The sequence below is a fragment of the Falco naumanni genome, chromosome 16, assembly GCF_017639655.2.
Source record: "Falco naumanni isolate bFalNau1 chromosome 16, bFalNau1.pat, whole genome shotgun sequence".
NCBI classification, from domain to species: domain Eukaryota; kingdom Metazoa; phylum Chordata; class Aves; order Falconiformes; family Falconidae; genus Falco; species Falco naumanni.
In genome coordinates this window covers 7360841-7377237 of record NC_054069.1, presented here as the reverse complement: position 1 = coordinate 7377237, position 16397 = coordinate 7360841, and the positions used below count along the sequence as shown (strand labels likewise).

Sequence of the window (16397 nt, the reverse complement as noted above, 5' to 3'; positions counted from 1 at the left end):
CCAAATGCTTTTAGAATCCCAAATACCAGATGAGAACCCCCTAAAAAATAGCTCCATTTTTAAAGTACATTATTAGTTGACAGCTTTAGCAGTCACTATGTGAAACTCAACAGACAGCACGTGTAGAGTGCCAGGCAAAATTCAAATTGAAAACTGTCATAGAAGAAACAAGAGGAGGTCAAATCAAAAGTGGGACGAGCTCCAGAGAAGTACTACCCACAGAGGAAAGGATGATTTAGACATGAAAGAAACTGATAAACTGAGCAGGCTGAGAAAACACAAATGCAGGGGTAGAGGACAAGAAAATATAACAGCTCTCTACTGCTTGTGATACAACCCAATTTATGATGTACCTCACTGAATGATTCACCACACAAGTCCTCTAGCTCTGCTCTGAACAAAACCCACCTTCCAGGCTCCAGCCAGCTGACTAAAAAGCACATATCAGCACAAGTTAGGATTAGACTGGCAACCTACTTTACAGAGTCAATCACTACAAGACTGAATCACATCTGTCCGTTTTTAATGCATGGCTGCATTAACCCTAAGCAGAATGCAGTGCTTGGGGGAAAAAAAAAAAAAAAAACAACTTCAAAAAAAGAAAATAGTGAAGTCGTCAAAACTTTAAGCACAATTGTTAATTGCACGCATTTACTAGTAATAGCTATTACTGAAATAAAGTATCTGATAACCCAAGAAAAAATTACAGAAGGACCCATCATTTTCCACTGTGACACACAATATGCTACTGAACAATTTTCTACAGACAGTAATTAAAATAAGAAAGTTCTGGTACAAATATGGAAACTGATTAAAAGACAGCTGTAAAGTCTGCTACATCTGTGATGCAATAAAGAAAAATACCTATCTGTAAAAGCAAAAAGTGAAAGATCCTTTATGAAAGAGAACCCTAATTCTTTCAGTCTCATTGTCTGGGCTGACTTCTGGCGTAGGAAAATGGGATATATGGAGCTTCATTTAAAAGGTCATACTGTTTCCTTCCTTGATCTTTTACCACGAACAATTTTAGAAGGCATTAAACATTTCAGAACAGCCTATCTAAACACATTTTTGCTTATCCTGTCATTGAATTAAGTTCAACCGATTCCAGTAAGCCTGTAATGAAAAAAAAAAGGCCCCCAAAACAGCTCTGAAACACAGTATTTATTCCAGTCACTAAATTAAAGCTTGAATCAATGCCAAACCAGCATACTAAATGAGAGAGAAAAGTAATTATTGTATAGTTGACAAATTGAAAAGCGAGAAAAATGAGAACAGGGATACTCCATTTTCTAAGATAAAATCTACTTCACTCATAGCAAACTGCTGAACATAGTTATTTAAACTGTGTCATAATTCAAAGAGGTAAAAACACAAGAACAGTAACATGGGTTTAGCACTCAATACCTAGTTATGGTACACTCTATTGCTGAAAATTTTCAGCAATAAATACTTTCAGGCCTAAAAAACTTTACCAACTGCTTATATGTTAAGAACCAGGGTCAGGGGGGCAAGCTGAACTTAATTCTTTCCAAAGGATTTTGCAGGTCATTCACAACTCACCATAGACTTCATCCTGCCCCAGCTCTACAATACAATACAAATTTAAAAAATAATAATAATAATTAAAAAAAAAGGACATGAACTGCAACAAAATGTTGACCCCGTAAGTCAGCCAGCACTGGATTTACTGTTACTGTGTTACACATCTGTAGCCTTACGCTCCCAAATTCTAAACGCGGGGTGGGGGGAAACGAACATGCAAGGTCGCAATACCTGTATTCACAGCCCCAGCCTCTGAAAATGCAGAAATCCATTTCTTTAACACACTAGAACGTACTTCCATTCTCTCATCGCTTCAGTGAGACAAGGAACATACAACCACCGATATTTAGAGTTCACAGTGTTTCCAGACATTGACTATGAGCCAAATATCAGTTTGAGTTACCTCCCCTAGAATTAATTTTATTTCAGAGTCTGTCCTATTGACAATTTCTCCTTTGCCCTCCAGCCAATGCATAATCAACAGTCTTTTCCAGGGCTCTCCATCTCCCCGCTCCACACCAACCATCACGCCTAAAGCACACCGCTGGAGCCCTGCAAAGGGTCAGGAGACGGGCAGGGAGAAAAAGAAGATTTTTAGATCTTGCCGGAATGCTTTACCATTGTAACTGCAACAGCGCATTTGCCTCTTACTTTGAAATTCCAAAGGATGAGCGTTCACGCAGCTAGTTATACCCGTGTAATTATGACGGTATGTTTCCTCAAAGGGGCAGGCCAGCACTTTGGTGGGGCCTGGCAGCTGATTCATCTGAAGTTTTTCATATTTGCTCACAAGCTGAGCACTGCTGCAGCTTCGAGACACTTCCTGCATTAGCCTCTGGAGGGGGAATGGTGCTAAAACCAGGCAAATTTTAACACCGTAATTGCAGCTGCTTTTCAGATAACACTTGATCATCAAATATACAAAATTAAGTATTATAATTAAGCATTTAAGCAGAGCATGCACACAGCTTACCTACAGAAACTTTATTATACTTGTTCTTATCAGCTAGATCTGAGAGTCATCCATGCTTGCAAGAAACCAGAACTCCCTCAATGTTGTATCAAAGCATGCTCCAAACACCACATACAGACCTCCCTCTCCAATTTCCACTGTACTGTATTAACATGATTACTACCCATCAGCAGCTGTCAACAGCCAAACACTCTCACAGGACTAAACAAAACGTTGCATTATCACCATAACCAACAGCTGAGTTTGAGTAACTGAGATGATTCAAGTCACCACACATGCAAGAAACTTGTAAATATAAAAATTAAGCACTGGTCACCAGCAAAACATCAGTTCTCAGTGCACTGAACCAGTATTAGAAATAACAGTTTTCTTTAAACTTGTTAACGGCCCGCAGTAAGGCAATTTCTCCCAAGGTATTTTCTGCCTGGGGTTCTGAAATGGAATATATGTAATCAGACCCGCTGCAGCATGGAAACCACCAGGATGCCAACAGAAGTGCTTTAATTTAAAGCAAACATCTCCACATGATGGAAAAGAGGGAGGCGGAGCAGCAGTACAGGCAGCTCGCAATCTTACAAGACAAAATTTACTCGCTACTGAGCATTTCTTCCTGCGTGTTATCATGCAACTGAACTCGATCGACTGCCATGGAGAAAGAGATCCTGGGGCCACAGTGACAGCCAAAGTGTTTGTCACTGACAAAGGGCTGCCCCACAGATCTGTTATTCCCGTGCCAGATTCATGCAGCCTGACATCTCCAGCCAGTGCACACACAGCTGGAGAGGTAACGGAGACAAAGGGAGGATACAGCGCTCGTGGATTCTCAGAGCACGCGACCACCTTCAGGAATACTACTAGCTTTAGCCTGACTGAGAAAGAACTTCTGAAAATCCCGCAGGAAACAAGCTTTCCGTTTTTGGGTCCCAGATATTTGAGTAGGCTTCTCGTTGCCATACAGCTAATCATTGTATTTCAAAATTTACTACCACAGCAAACCGATCCAAATACAACTTTGAGAAGAAGATGAAGAGATTTCACATGGGGATTTAAATAAACAAGGTCCCTGAACAGAACAGTCTTTGTCTGAAGTGTCCAGAGTCCCTCTGTGCCTGTCCTCACAATCAATTAGAAATTAATTTTTAAAAAAAACAACACACAACACAAAAAACCACACCCAAACCCCACCTCATTATTTGCATGTTCTTTGTTATTTTTTTCCTCTTGATCTAACTGTGGAAATCATTCTTTTGGGGCTAATTGCAGTTTTGATCTAAAAGGTATTTCATTTAAAAGAAAAAAGGAAAAGAAAAATTCAATCCCTACACACCCTCTAAACGAACACTTTATTTTGGGAAAAATACATTCTCGCTTCCCAATAAAACCAGGGAAACAACTTGTTTTGGTGGAGTACACTTCAAGTTTCTGAAGCTGATCCAACAACTGATCAAAACCCATCGATATTCCAAGAAGCATATTATAGACCTGAAGGAGCCATTTTCTCCGTACACAAAAAGCAACAGATGGAGCAGGATTCTCAGCGCACTCCGAGCTCCTGTGATGCTGTTGTCATTGCAGTAAGCAAGCAGGCTCAGTGAAGCTACCTCCCAGTAGCCACAGAGCCACGATGATTTAAAAAAAAAAAATAATATTTTTTTTTAAAAAAAAGCTAGGGCGAAAGGAGCAGGTTCTCTCCATCTGGCTGGATTCCAGCAAGAGGATTTAGATCTGCAGGCTGCCCAAAACTCGAACCTGTTGCAGGGCTATTTCCTCTCCCCCATGCAGCTAAGCTTAATTATCTGCTTCTGCTTTACACGTGATCCAGGAGCTCTGCTGTGAGAACCAGCCTCCTCCAGTAAGGCTGGCGCTAACTGTCAAAACAAGCCACCATCAGCACACAGCAACTCTTCCCTCCTTGCTGGATCTCACAGCCAGGCAAGCACCTTTCACACTACCAGGAAAGAAGTGTTTTCCTGGCCGAAACCAGGGACTGTGCATCTGGATCACTAGGGGCAGAGCACAGCCAGCTACCCCACTTACGGAAGGGGAGTCAGAAGCATGGGTGAACAGGTGCAGACACCAAAAAATATAGTTAATGTCTCACTGATGAGTGCAAAACCTGATAATAAGTCTACTAAAAGGAAAAGGGAGAGGAGGTCAAGGTTTGCTATGCAATACATACAGCTGAAGTTGCACGGGTTACCATCCAAAATAAACAACACACTAGCATTTAAAGCTATCACCAACATTCCTACATCTTTCCACGCTGGAAGAACACAGAAGTGTACTTGCCTCTTTTCTCTTTTTTTTTTTTTTCCCCCTCCATCCCCCAGTATTAAGGGGGTTTATTCCCACAACAATTTCCATAGTGTGAGTGGGCTGAACATTTTACGTAACTTCAGGGACCCGACATGCCCCAGTGTCAAACTTAGGCCTTTCAGTGCTGAAAGGGCTGCAGTGCTTGGCAACTTTATACCTACCAACCACTGAGTAAGTATTATCAAACTTGCACGTGAAGGCACCCACCACTGAAGCAACTAAACCAGATACAGAGCACAGTTCTTCAAGATCATGTATCCATTTCTGAACTATTACAAGATATTTTATTTTACTGCTGAAGGTTCTACTGTAACTCAAGGGTAGAGAAGAAGTCGGCAACAAAGGTATTCATATTACCAGTGCCCTACAGACTTTGACGCATCCTTACAACAAAGAAAATCCCACAACAATTGCAAACGGCTCTCTCTGCAGTATCCCCATACCACCTTCACCAGCCAAAATTATTGAGCTTGTTGGTTTGCTAAGATCAGATCTGCACCCACATGAACCACTTCCGCTACGGAAACCACAGGGACTACGCAGGGCAAACCACAACCTATCATTTTGTCTCTCTAAACAGACAGCAAGAACAAATTGCCAACTTGAGAGCTGCAGTTCATCACTACGAGATCTCTAAGCTAAGAGCTTTCATCCTTGACACAGAAGTATTTCTGATAAACCATCGTTCACACACACACGCATTTAGGGAGTTCACATAAATTCACTCCCTTCTCTCTACTACAGTTCCCCCTGAGTATCTTTTCGAAGTTGTTATGATGCTGCCTACCTAACTCAGGTCAGATGGCTATACACCAGTCTGCAGCAGTGAAAATCACCCTCTTAAAACCAGAAACAACTTGAGAAGAACAGCTTGCTTTTGGGTTGAAGTCACTGCTTAATTTGGGACATCACAGTAATTTCTCAGAATGCAGAAGAAACTATCGACACAGATCAGAAAACCACACTATTTTCTTGCAAGCACCAACTTTGAAAGCTACTTAACAAAAGAAAAGGAATCATCATCATGGCTCAAATACTGTCAACATGGGACTTGCTCCCACTCAAAGCAGAGCAAAATTTTAGAAGGCATTACAACTGCTGGAAGAGTTTCCCAGTCCTGAACAGTATTTGCACAGCCTCCTCAAGAAACAGACAGGTGCTCCCAGACACCAAGCACACACGTTCAGTCCTCCACAGAAAACACAGTTGTAGCCTTGGCTTGTCAGGGGTTTTTGCCTTACACTATCAGGTCCTACTTTGTCCCTTGTGGCTGATGTTTGTCTTCAGAAAGCACTGGCAGACAGGAAACCTCTCTCCTATCTGGCAGTTGCCACCACCTCTCCCATTTCTCTCCCTCTCGCTCATTTCCTATTGACTTTCATGTCTTACATTGCAGCCTTTTCCTATTTCCTTTTCCTCCTCGCTCATTATAACTTCTCTCCTTCGATTCTCCTCTTTTCCCCTTTTTTCCAACACTTTTCTGGTGGCTTTGATCTTAGTCCCTACACATCAGAATATTCTTCTGCATCTGGGCACAACAGAAGCATGCAGTGGTGCCTCTGTGCACCAGTGTTGAGTGCTGAGAGGAGACGCCTTGTCTGATGTGCTGCCAATAAGCTACGCTAACAGCCACTATCATAACAGGGTAAAAAGACTTTCAAGCAGCCATCAGATACTTTAGGTAAGCCTGCAGGTTGAAGCTTGTATGTTTATGGGAGTGGCGGACTCAGAATCCCATACCTGTCTTGGATCAGTCTAGTGCTTTATTAAATAGATGGGCCTTTTCCTCCAGACTGGGAAATGCTCGCTCAGGTTAATCCAGGTCCCACCTAAGCTTTCCAGCCCCCCTCCCAGCACTACAGCTCACTCAGGACTCCACAAAAGAGTATCCAACTCTTCACAGGTTACTAGTTCATCTTGGGAAGTCACCCACGCTCTCGGTAAAGTGATTGCCTGTGATACCACAAACCAGGATTCACCGTCTGCAAATAAATTCAACATGAGCTTCTCAAATAAGAACAGCTGTGCTGCTACTTAGGGTTTTCAGGAGGAACAGCACCTGGACAGGAGTAATATTTCCACCAATATCTCTGAAGCCTTCCAATACATATTTCAGGAGCTCCCAATACATATTTCAGGAGCTCAAGAGCAGAGAGAGACCAGTTCAAGTCTTGCCCTTGCACATACGCTTCTTGGGCCATCTGAGAGCAACCAAGAACTCCCAGAACCCAAGGATTCTCCCTTAGGTTTCCAGCACCAGCACTGCAACTTCTTCATAGCCACCAAAAGAGGCCCTTTTGCTCAATACACACAGTTCAGTCCATCTTTTACATAGCCCTGTGCCGTGGTGATAAAACGTTTAGTTTTTCTGAACCCTTAAATGAACTGAGACCCAAGTGCCATGTGCCGGACAGCACAGACTGTTAGCGTGCCAGTCCTGCAAGAGACACCACCTATCTTCAGCAGGACGTTTGTCAGGATCCAAGTAGCTAATATGACCATGATCCAGACAGATTACAACCAAATTATTCCAAGTACTGCAACTCACGTGCCCTGCCTTAGGATCCTTTCCACCTCAGGTATTCAGCCTCAGGAAGCACACTGTTCATTTGCTTTTCCAGTGCCAGAGCAATTTAATAAAGCACTTTACCAACCGACATCACAGAGCCCAGAAGTTTCAGTGTTGTCAAAACAAAGCTTAAAATAGCCAGGCAGATAACATTTAAGCCTTTGCCAGCAAATGTAAACAGCAATGCTTCTTATTTACCATCAGACTTTGCTAAATGGTGCAACTATGCAAGAAAGGGTTCCTGTTCATTGCTCCGAGAAGTGAAATAGACCCAATACTGAAAATACTCAAGGAAAGGATGCAGGGTAATAACAAAGCACAAGTGATGTTTAGTAGACCATTTGTGAATGTCACAGTCTGAACATTGTTTGTTTTGTTTTTACTATTTATACTTATGCTTACATTTGAAGCATAAGGACACTGCTTTTTCCTGTCATTTTTAATATATTTATTTTTAAATGTTTTCTTTTAAAAGAAAAGTGAGTAAACCTTGTTTTTTCCTGTCTTTTTCTAAGTGTGCTGTTCCTATTCTGTATGTATCCTGCCTTGTATTTTATCCCTTGTACATTCTTAATCAAACACTGCACATTTTACATCCTTTTTCATTTTACTCATCAATTTGCTACTGCTTCCCCCATCCTTATTCTGAGCCCTCTCTTCTGATGTTAAGACATTATCTACATCCAGGCTCCTGACCCTTAGTTTAATCAAGCTGAGACATGAACTAACACTTCTGTTCTTTAAACCTAGTAATTACCCAGCAAAACGTAGCATAGCATCACCTACCAGAAAGTATGCGTTCAAGTCTATTTTCTCTTAGTGCTATTGACATTCATTACACAAGAAAGATCTAGTTATCTCAAAGCAGATAAAATATCAGGACTAGAGTGAAAGAAGGGAGAGTGCTTATGCAGAGGAATATTTGCAGAGCCTTTGGAATGCTACAATAAGTATTTTTATTAACAACTCAGATCACCCAGTCTAGAAACTCAAAGCTAATACAAACGGGATTCATTAATAAGTCTCCTACTGCTGATTTTCAGAGGGAAGGAAGAGGCATTCAATGAGAAACCTGGTGGATAAAGCCTTGAAAGCAAGAGCCCAAGCTTATCTTTCAAGCAGCACAGCCAACATACTTCTCCGGTGACCCAGAAGGATCACCTAGAGGTTTAAGTGGAGAATTCAGCCTCCAGACCAAGGCAAACACTGCTCCTCTTTGAGATACTTTGCACAACTACAAGCTATAGCACTGGGCTGGCTGGGGTGGGGGTTGACGGTTGTAACCATGACAGGCCAACAATGCTATCCAGAACACTGTGGAAAAAATGGGGAAAAAAACAGTTAATGCCAAAAATCCTGTTAATTATACTCCAAAGTTTCTTGGGAAAGCAAGGAAACAGAAGCAGGCATTGAAGCTACTCACTGAACCAGATTCACACAAAATGCTTAAGGCACAAATCCACTAGGAGACATACCCCCCCCCACCCCCCCTTCTTGAAATAATCAAAAGATCTTGGGATATAGTCATGAAATATGCAAAGTAACTGGTACAGGTGTCTGCACCACTTTCCCCAGGCAAATACACGAATGCTGCATACTGCCTTCAGATGGACTGCCAAACAATCTTCAGTGCCTAAATCACTACCTTCACAACGTGATACAGAATAGCTCCAAGAGTAAACAGAAGATTACTTTGACTTCCAGCAGGAGGACCGTGGTCAATGCTGCCACCCTTAAGGACCAAGAAACTCTTCTACGCTATGGGTCATGCTCATCAATACAGAAGTCAGTTCTATAAAGATCGGTCTGAGAAGTTCAAAAACGAATACCACAAAGCTCACCAGTGACCTCAGCAACTCCTGCTCCAAGGGTAAGATGCACATTTCTTCTCAGACATCTCTAAACAGGGCAGCAGCAGGCATTAACAAACCAAAACAGAACGGTGATCTTTAAGAACTCCAACGCGCCAACAATTGTCCACAGGCAGAAAGGGGAGGGGCACAACACCAAAAAGGACAACCCGTATGTGACAGTAATTAGTGGTGTCAGTGCACTATCAGCACTCAGACACTACCGTGGTTAAGTCAAAGAGTTCTCCGCAGAACAGACTGTATCAGGCTGGGGAACGCAGAGGCCTCACCGCCTCGCAGAAGGGTTTCCGTGTTTCACGTGACGAGGCCCCTGTGGATATCCCCTGGACAGGAATGGTAGCTGAAGAGCTCACATTATCGCCAGGCCGTTTCTCCAGACTTTTCATGCAGTCCTGCACACCCTCTAGGCTTTTCAAAGCTAGCTCTGACGAGTATTTTTTGCTGCTAAATGTATCACACCCCGACTCCTGCGGAGCTAGACAAGATTTTTAAAAGTATAAAATTGAAGTAGCATACATCCCAGTGCCATTCCTACTCTACCCATTTGAAACAATAATAAATGCCATAATAGGAGTTATGTGCACAGGGAGAATTATACAATTGGGCTAACAGATGAAATATCATTCCTGCCTCCACCCAAATAATCATGACGCCCACAGCTCTATTCAAAACTTGAAAATCAAGCTCACCTCAACTTCTGTCTCCAGTAAAAACCCTAATAAACTATGCAGCATGAACTGGCAGCATTTGCTTCCTAGCCAATAGTAAACATCACGGACAGTACTCTCTTCTGACAGCTTCAATAAAAGCAAAATAAAAAATGAATTTATGCACAGACTGTGTCAACTGCTAATTTGCAAACATAGTGAAGGCACAATGATGGAAAGCACAAGGCAACTTACCTCAATGACTATTACACTTTCTAGCCCACAGAAACAGACATTGTGCTGCAGCCAACTTTTCATAAATATTAGATCTTACAAACTCTACTAATTAAATAAAATGCATGATAACAACATCTAGCTACTCAATAACACTAAGGGCAGTTAAAGAAATCCCAGTTACTACAGGGACTTACAAACAGCCAAAGACAGAGAAAGTGCATCTAAGCAGATAAGAAACAATTAGGGTCTATTTTAGTACCAAGTCAGGAGCAAATCAGGAATTAAAACCTCTCAAAGGTAATTATGTGTAAATTCTACCTCTCCTATTTTCCAATCATAGCAACAGAAACTACAGCACTGTTATAAATAAAACTCATTTGCAAGCAACTGCATAGGAAGAGTCATCAGTTCCTCAACAAGGTACTGCAAAAGCAGAAAGAGCCTCCATTCTTTTATCGTGCTTTATTAAACAGACAGAAACATAAAGCATGTTCTGTAGCTGTGCAATTGCTCAACTCTGCAGCGTGTTTGGAATGGTTACAGGAAGAAAAATAAAGTTAACGATGAGACAAAAAAAAAAAAAGAATTAATAGCATACAAATGTTTCTTTAGTGTCATAACAGGATACAGCAGAGTTCTGATCATCCTTCGGTGGCCAACCAGAGCCTGCACATGGCCGAATTTCATCCCAGCCCCAGTATGCCCTTGCAAAGAATAAAACCCCTACCTCGCTCAGCCATGTGCTGCCTGCCACAAGCGGCAGAACGGAGCGAGGCTGGAAGCCAGCCGGCCTGCCCAAGTGCGGCTGGGCCAGAAGAGCTCAGAAGTGAGTGCACGCGGGCACACTCATGTGCAGTCCCACAGAAGAAACGGAAAACCCCCTCCTCTAACATACCCTACCCAGAGTGGGGTCCCAAAGCTTTAGATAGCCCCTGTAGCCCAGTCTCCCCCTTTCAAAATCCTCACGCTGACAGCCCAAAACAATACCCAGCAAAAAAAATCCAACTTAGCACTAGTAACTAGACAGGAATTTGAGGAAGAACAAGAACAGAAATTTTCAGGTTTGAAAGTGTGGTGAACCTCATCTAAATCCAGAGCTGGATGAAGACAAGCAGTCATCTTGTCATTCATTCACCTGACCAATTTCAGATACCTACTTCAGGATAATCAATGGTCCCCTAGATGTGCCCAGTTTCTTCCACTAACTATAAAGGCAATCTTGATGGCCAGCTCAGATAGAGATGTCTACCTCAAAAACTTACTAAGTCAAGCAAGATAAATGCCACCTGAGGAGGCCTCTAAACAAATACAGTATAGCTAAGAGAATTAAATTAAAAGGGTATAAATGTTTACAAATGTGAAGTGGCAGAGCAGTAAGGCTTCTGAAGATTGTTTGGTATGGTCCACTGGGCAACAGGATATGAAAAGAAGCAGCTGACAAAGTAAAAGAACATCCCCAAAGAAAGAAGAGGAAGTAAATGTCACTGGCTTTAAGTTCTGGCTCTCTCATAGCATCAGAAGCCATGTAGTGCATCATGGCTATCCTGGGGCACTTTTTGCTTATGTATTTCTAAACCTCAAGCATTACGAGAAAATCTTTTTTTTCTGCTAGCACCCTTTACTCGTTTCTCCAAATGCTGAGTAGCTGACTGGGAACGGGCTGTATCAGATGCTTCTTCAGTAAGGTTGCTGAACAGTCATTACGTTCTCAGAAGTCTTAACATCTGTTATGCCTTTTTGTTTAATACCTGGTATTCCCCCATTTCCCCAGGCACTCACTTCCCTCCAGTCTTAAGACACTAGAAGAAAACGATGTTGCTTTGTTAGCCAGCTGGATAACAGCTCAGCTGTTCAACTCTGCGATGAAGCATAACCTGCATCAAAATTAAAAGGGTTAAGGTTTGGTCCACAGAAAAAATTACCCCAGATGTATGAGATATGAACTGGCACGACTGTATTTCAGCATAGTCTCAGACACTAAAATCCATTGAACTTTCGGGGGGGGGGGGGGGGGGGGGGGGAACACGACACGAAGGGGGGGGGACGGACTATTATAAGCAAAAAAAAAAAGGGCAGGAAAAAAAAAGGAGGGGGCTCAACGAAAACATAATTTATCATACTGGCTACCGAACAGCACTAGAAATGGCCATTCATACATTCCTTCTGATTTACATATACATTAATGTCATACATGACATCAACAAGAACGTAAAAGACATAAAACATGTAAAGGATGGGACGAGTTCAGCCTGGACAAGGGAAATGTCAAACAGCTATCAAAACACTCGGTATGATTACTATCTTAAACCGAAGGGATACAAAAGTAAATATTTGCTGCCTGTAACAGGGCTTTAAGCAGCTACACATACGTAAAATGTAAATATGTAAAGCCAACAGAGAAAAATGCAGGCCCATGCTACCCTGTTATATTCACAATGCCACTGGGCACAGATGCAAGCTGGGTTTTTCTGTTTTAAGACAGTTCCCAACTCGGTCCCACCAAGGAAGGGCACCGACAAATACAGAGAGAATTGAACACGTCATACAATTTATAGCATGTAGGTCTAATGACACTAGAAGCATCAAGTTTATTTATAGTGCACCTGTTTTACATTCCAAGCTTAGGAGCTGGATTTAAAGAGGCAACGCAGAGGCTTCTTGGGCCTAACGGGAAATCAAGCTTTTCACCAACACAACTGCTAGGACAACAGTGAGCAAAACCCACCCCATCTCCAGATCCTGCACAACGCTGCCGATAAAAAGGAGGGGCCTTGCTCCAGACATCCACATGCTAATAACATGCACCACTGCCACATCATCCAGCGTTCTGCTGAAAGGTTTGGCTGGGGAATAGATGGGTCACACCGCCAGAATTCCCTTTGCAGCCCCAGAGCTGGGCTTCCTGCAGGCCAGAGGCGAAGGGCTGTGGCAAGGCTTCCCCGCGCTCCCCCAACCGCCACACAACCCTGCTGCCAGAAAGCTTCGACTGCCAGGGTTATGAAGACAGCTCCTTACCTGACATTAAAAGTCTTTTGAACCAAAACCTTAATGGCACACCAAACAGAAACATCCTCTTGCCACCACTGAAAGCAAAAGGAAACGAGACATCTTTTGTCTCTGCCACATTTTCAATTTGGCTGTTCCGATTCAATAACGGAAAGTATTTTGTTTTACTAACAAGCAAATTAAATTCCCTGTCCTCATGCTTTTCCTTTCCATGCATCACTCAACTGCTTCTTGGTATGAAAATCCTATCATTCCTTTTGATATCGTCCAACCTGCCATAAGACATACCCTCTTAAGTACGTGACAAAATTCTCACAAAGCCACTGAAACACCACCTTCTGTTTACTGTCACCGTCTTGTCTGGTACAGAAGAAGTGTGTCCTGTGACACAGGGTTGCATGGACCAGGACATTTTTTTTTTAACTACTAGAAATAATTTTTTTTTTAATAGTCTATTTTAATGTCATTAAATAGAGATTTATTTTTGCACACACAGTGCAAAAGAAAAAAAAACATTGGCTTTCTTCTGTCACCAATTCTGCTAGTACATGCTACACAATTCATTTCAAAGACTTAGTACTCCATGAACAGCACAGCCATAAACACAAACCATAGGTGGTTCTGAGCTGTACAAGAGCTCTTTCACGCCGCTCAGGCACTGTACTGTCTGTTAAGACCTGTGGAACCATGAAAAGGACTAAGTGTAAGCGAGAACTACACTTGCTCTCTTTCCTGCCTGTACCTCGAGTCTAAAAGGTAACCTCGAGCACCCATAAGCATCACCAACCTGCCCCAGCCCTGGCTCCTCTCCTGTGCCAGAACTGGCCATTTCGGTCATGAAAGGCTAGCGAGGCCTTCAACACACACATTCACACCTCAACTACTCAATGTGCACAATTAAGGAGAATATAACAAAACACATAGTAAAAGTTTCTTCAGCTTACAAATGTAAAAAAAAGCATCTCTTCCTCTCTTCAAAAGAGCCTGAAGACACTTACTCCATACTTCTGCCTAAAAAGCATGTAAGAGGTTTCCTACTTGATTTTTTTTCTTACAATAGAAAATACATGTTCTTCTTTCTCTGTCTCTGAAGCATCCCAGTACAAGCGCAAGAACCCCAGACTGCTAATGAAATGCACATGGCAGCACCTGCAGAGAAGCCCAGAGGCTTGAGCAGGTATCTAAAGCATGGAACAGATTACTGCTAAGGTAGTGTAGACGCCAGCAGACATTCCTGCTCATCAACTATCCTTCCTGCCCTCACCTGAAGTGACCTCTCTTTGGAAGGCTACAACGCTTGACCTAAAGAGAAGCAAGTGCATCCTCTGCAACGTTTTTGAGTTCAGGCTCCAGCTGTATCCTAAAGTCTTGTCACTCCTCTTGCTTTAACTTCTGGCAGGAACAGTTGCTTTTGGTGTTCCTCCCAGCACCAACCCATCCGGGCAGCTGAATTGCAACCTCTAGTTCTTACAAAGTCAGCCTGGCAGGCCTGAAAGCTGTTGGACTTGAAATACTCCAGTTTCAAAGTTAACCCACTTGCCTTGACAGTCAACCACCGTAGGTATGTACCAACTCCCAGAAATTCAGATTTAATCCCGCTTTTCTGATTCTGCCTGTCCCGCTGTCACTCGTCAGAATGCAAAGTACACGAGCTCTGGGAAGAGCCTAGACTTTAGAAAAGAAAAAAGAAAAAAAAAAAAAAAAAAAAAAGGAAGAAAACTCATTTTATACTGACCTGTCCGTGATTGTGGACTGTGTGCCACTCATTGGAGCCTTTGGCAAGAAGTCGTATTATCCAATTTACATTTTACTATTACTGCAGGAATATTTAACGAGGCTTTGCCCCCCAACATGCACTGAGGTTCAGGATCCAGCCTTGGTCCAGAAGAGGCATGCACAGAGGACAAATTCAGTTCAAGGGCGGGGGGGAGGGGGGAGGGGGGGGGGGAATCCAGAACAACTCCGAAACTCTTCTTGCAGTCACCCAGAATATCCAGACCACGGAAGTGGGGCGTGGGGGATGTTCAGGAACAACTCCGACAACAAAACAAAAGCCAAAAAAGCAACCAAAAGCAGCCGTGCCCCTCGACGCTCCCTCGGCCCCCAGGCGGGGGGAACACAACGCGTTGCCGAGCAGGAAAAATCCTCCGAAGGCGGCGATCCTCTGCGGCGCGAAGCTCCAGCGCGGAGGGCAGCCCCGGCGCCGGCGGCTGCTGGCGGGGCTCCCCACGCCGGGGCCGCACGCCCACCGCCCCCGGGCCGAGGGGTGCCCGCCGGCCGCGGGGTGCCCCCTCCCCGCCGCTGTTTACGGCCTCTCGCCCGCGGGGGGCGGGCGGCGCGCCCTGCCCGCTGCCGGTGTCCCGAGGGCCGCGCTGGGGCCCATGTCCCGCCGCCGGCCCGCCCCGACCCCCCGCCCGCCGGCTCGCCCGCAGGGGGGTCGGGCAGGGCGGCCGCCCCGCCGCCGCCCTTAGGCCTGCAGGTCCATGCCCCGCCGCTCCGCCTGTCCCGCTTTGGCCCGAGCTACAGCGGGGCGCGGCGGCCCGGCCTGGCCGGCGAGGGCCCCCCCCGGGAGGGCTCGGTCCGCTCGGGCCCCGGCCTGCGCGCTGCTCGCTCCGGCCCGGTTCAGGGCAAAGTCCCGCGGCGAGCGCTGGCGACGCGGCCCTGCCGCCGGCCCCGCTGCGCTGCTGAGAGGCGGGAGCCGCGCGTCCCGGCGGAGCCTGCGCCGAGCCGGGCCGGGCCGGGCCGCCTCCGCGCTCTCCCCTCCCCCGCACTCCGGGGGGGGCTGCACCTCCGGGCCGCCTCACGCCGCCCCCGCCCCTCCCGCCGTGTCCTTCCGCCGCCGCCGACCCCTCCGTCGGCAGCAGGCCGCCGCTCCTCCCTCCCGGCCACGGCGCCGGCCGGGCCCGGCCCTGCCCAGCCCCGCGGTCCTTCGCCTTCCCCTTCGGCGCAGGAGCGGGCCGGGAGCGGGGATCGGCTCACCGCCCCACCAGGCCCGGCGCCTCGCCCCCCCGGCACCGGGCGCCGCTCCGCATCCAGACCCGGCGCTTCGGGCCGAGCCCCGCGCCCCCCCCCCCGCGCCGCCCGGGTCCCCCCCGCGGGGCTCCAGCGGGCCGCGGCCTGCCCCGGCCCCGGGGGGTGAACGCGGGGCCGGGCCGGGCCGGCCTCAGCCGTGTGCAGGCCGGCGGGTGCTGCCTTCGCTTCCCACCGAACGGGTTCACAGCGACCTCCCCTCG

The 16397-nt window shown here is 45.5% G+C and overlaps 1 protein-coding gene across 2 annotated transcripts in view; it reads right to left on the bottom strand.

Annotated features, from left to right (window-relative positions):
• Positions 1-15058, bottom strand: part of ARHGEF12 (Rho guanine nucleotide exchange factor 12) — an 80246-nt gene extending 65188 nt beyond the window's left edge. For both annotated transcript variants that reach the window (XM_040616164.1, XM_040616165.1), the window contains exon 1: positions 14900-15058. In XM_040616164.1, the coding sequence (XP_040472098.1) occupies positions 14900-14931 (32 nt within the window). In that variant the 5' untranslated portion in view covers positions 14932-15058. The remainder of the gene's footprint in view (positions 1-14899) is intronic.
• Between the last annotated feature and the right edge of the window lie 1339 nt (positions 15059-16397).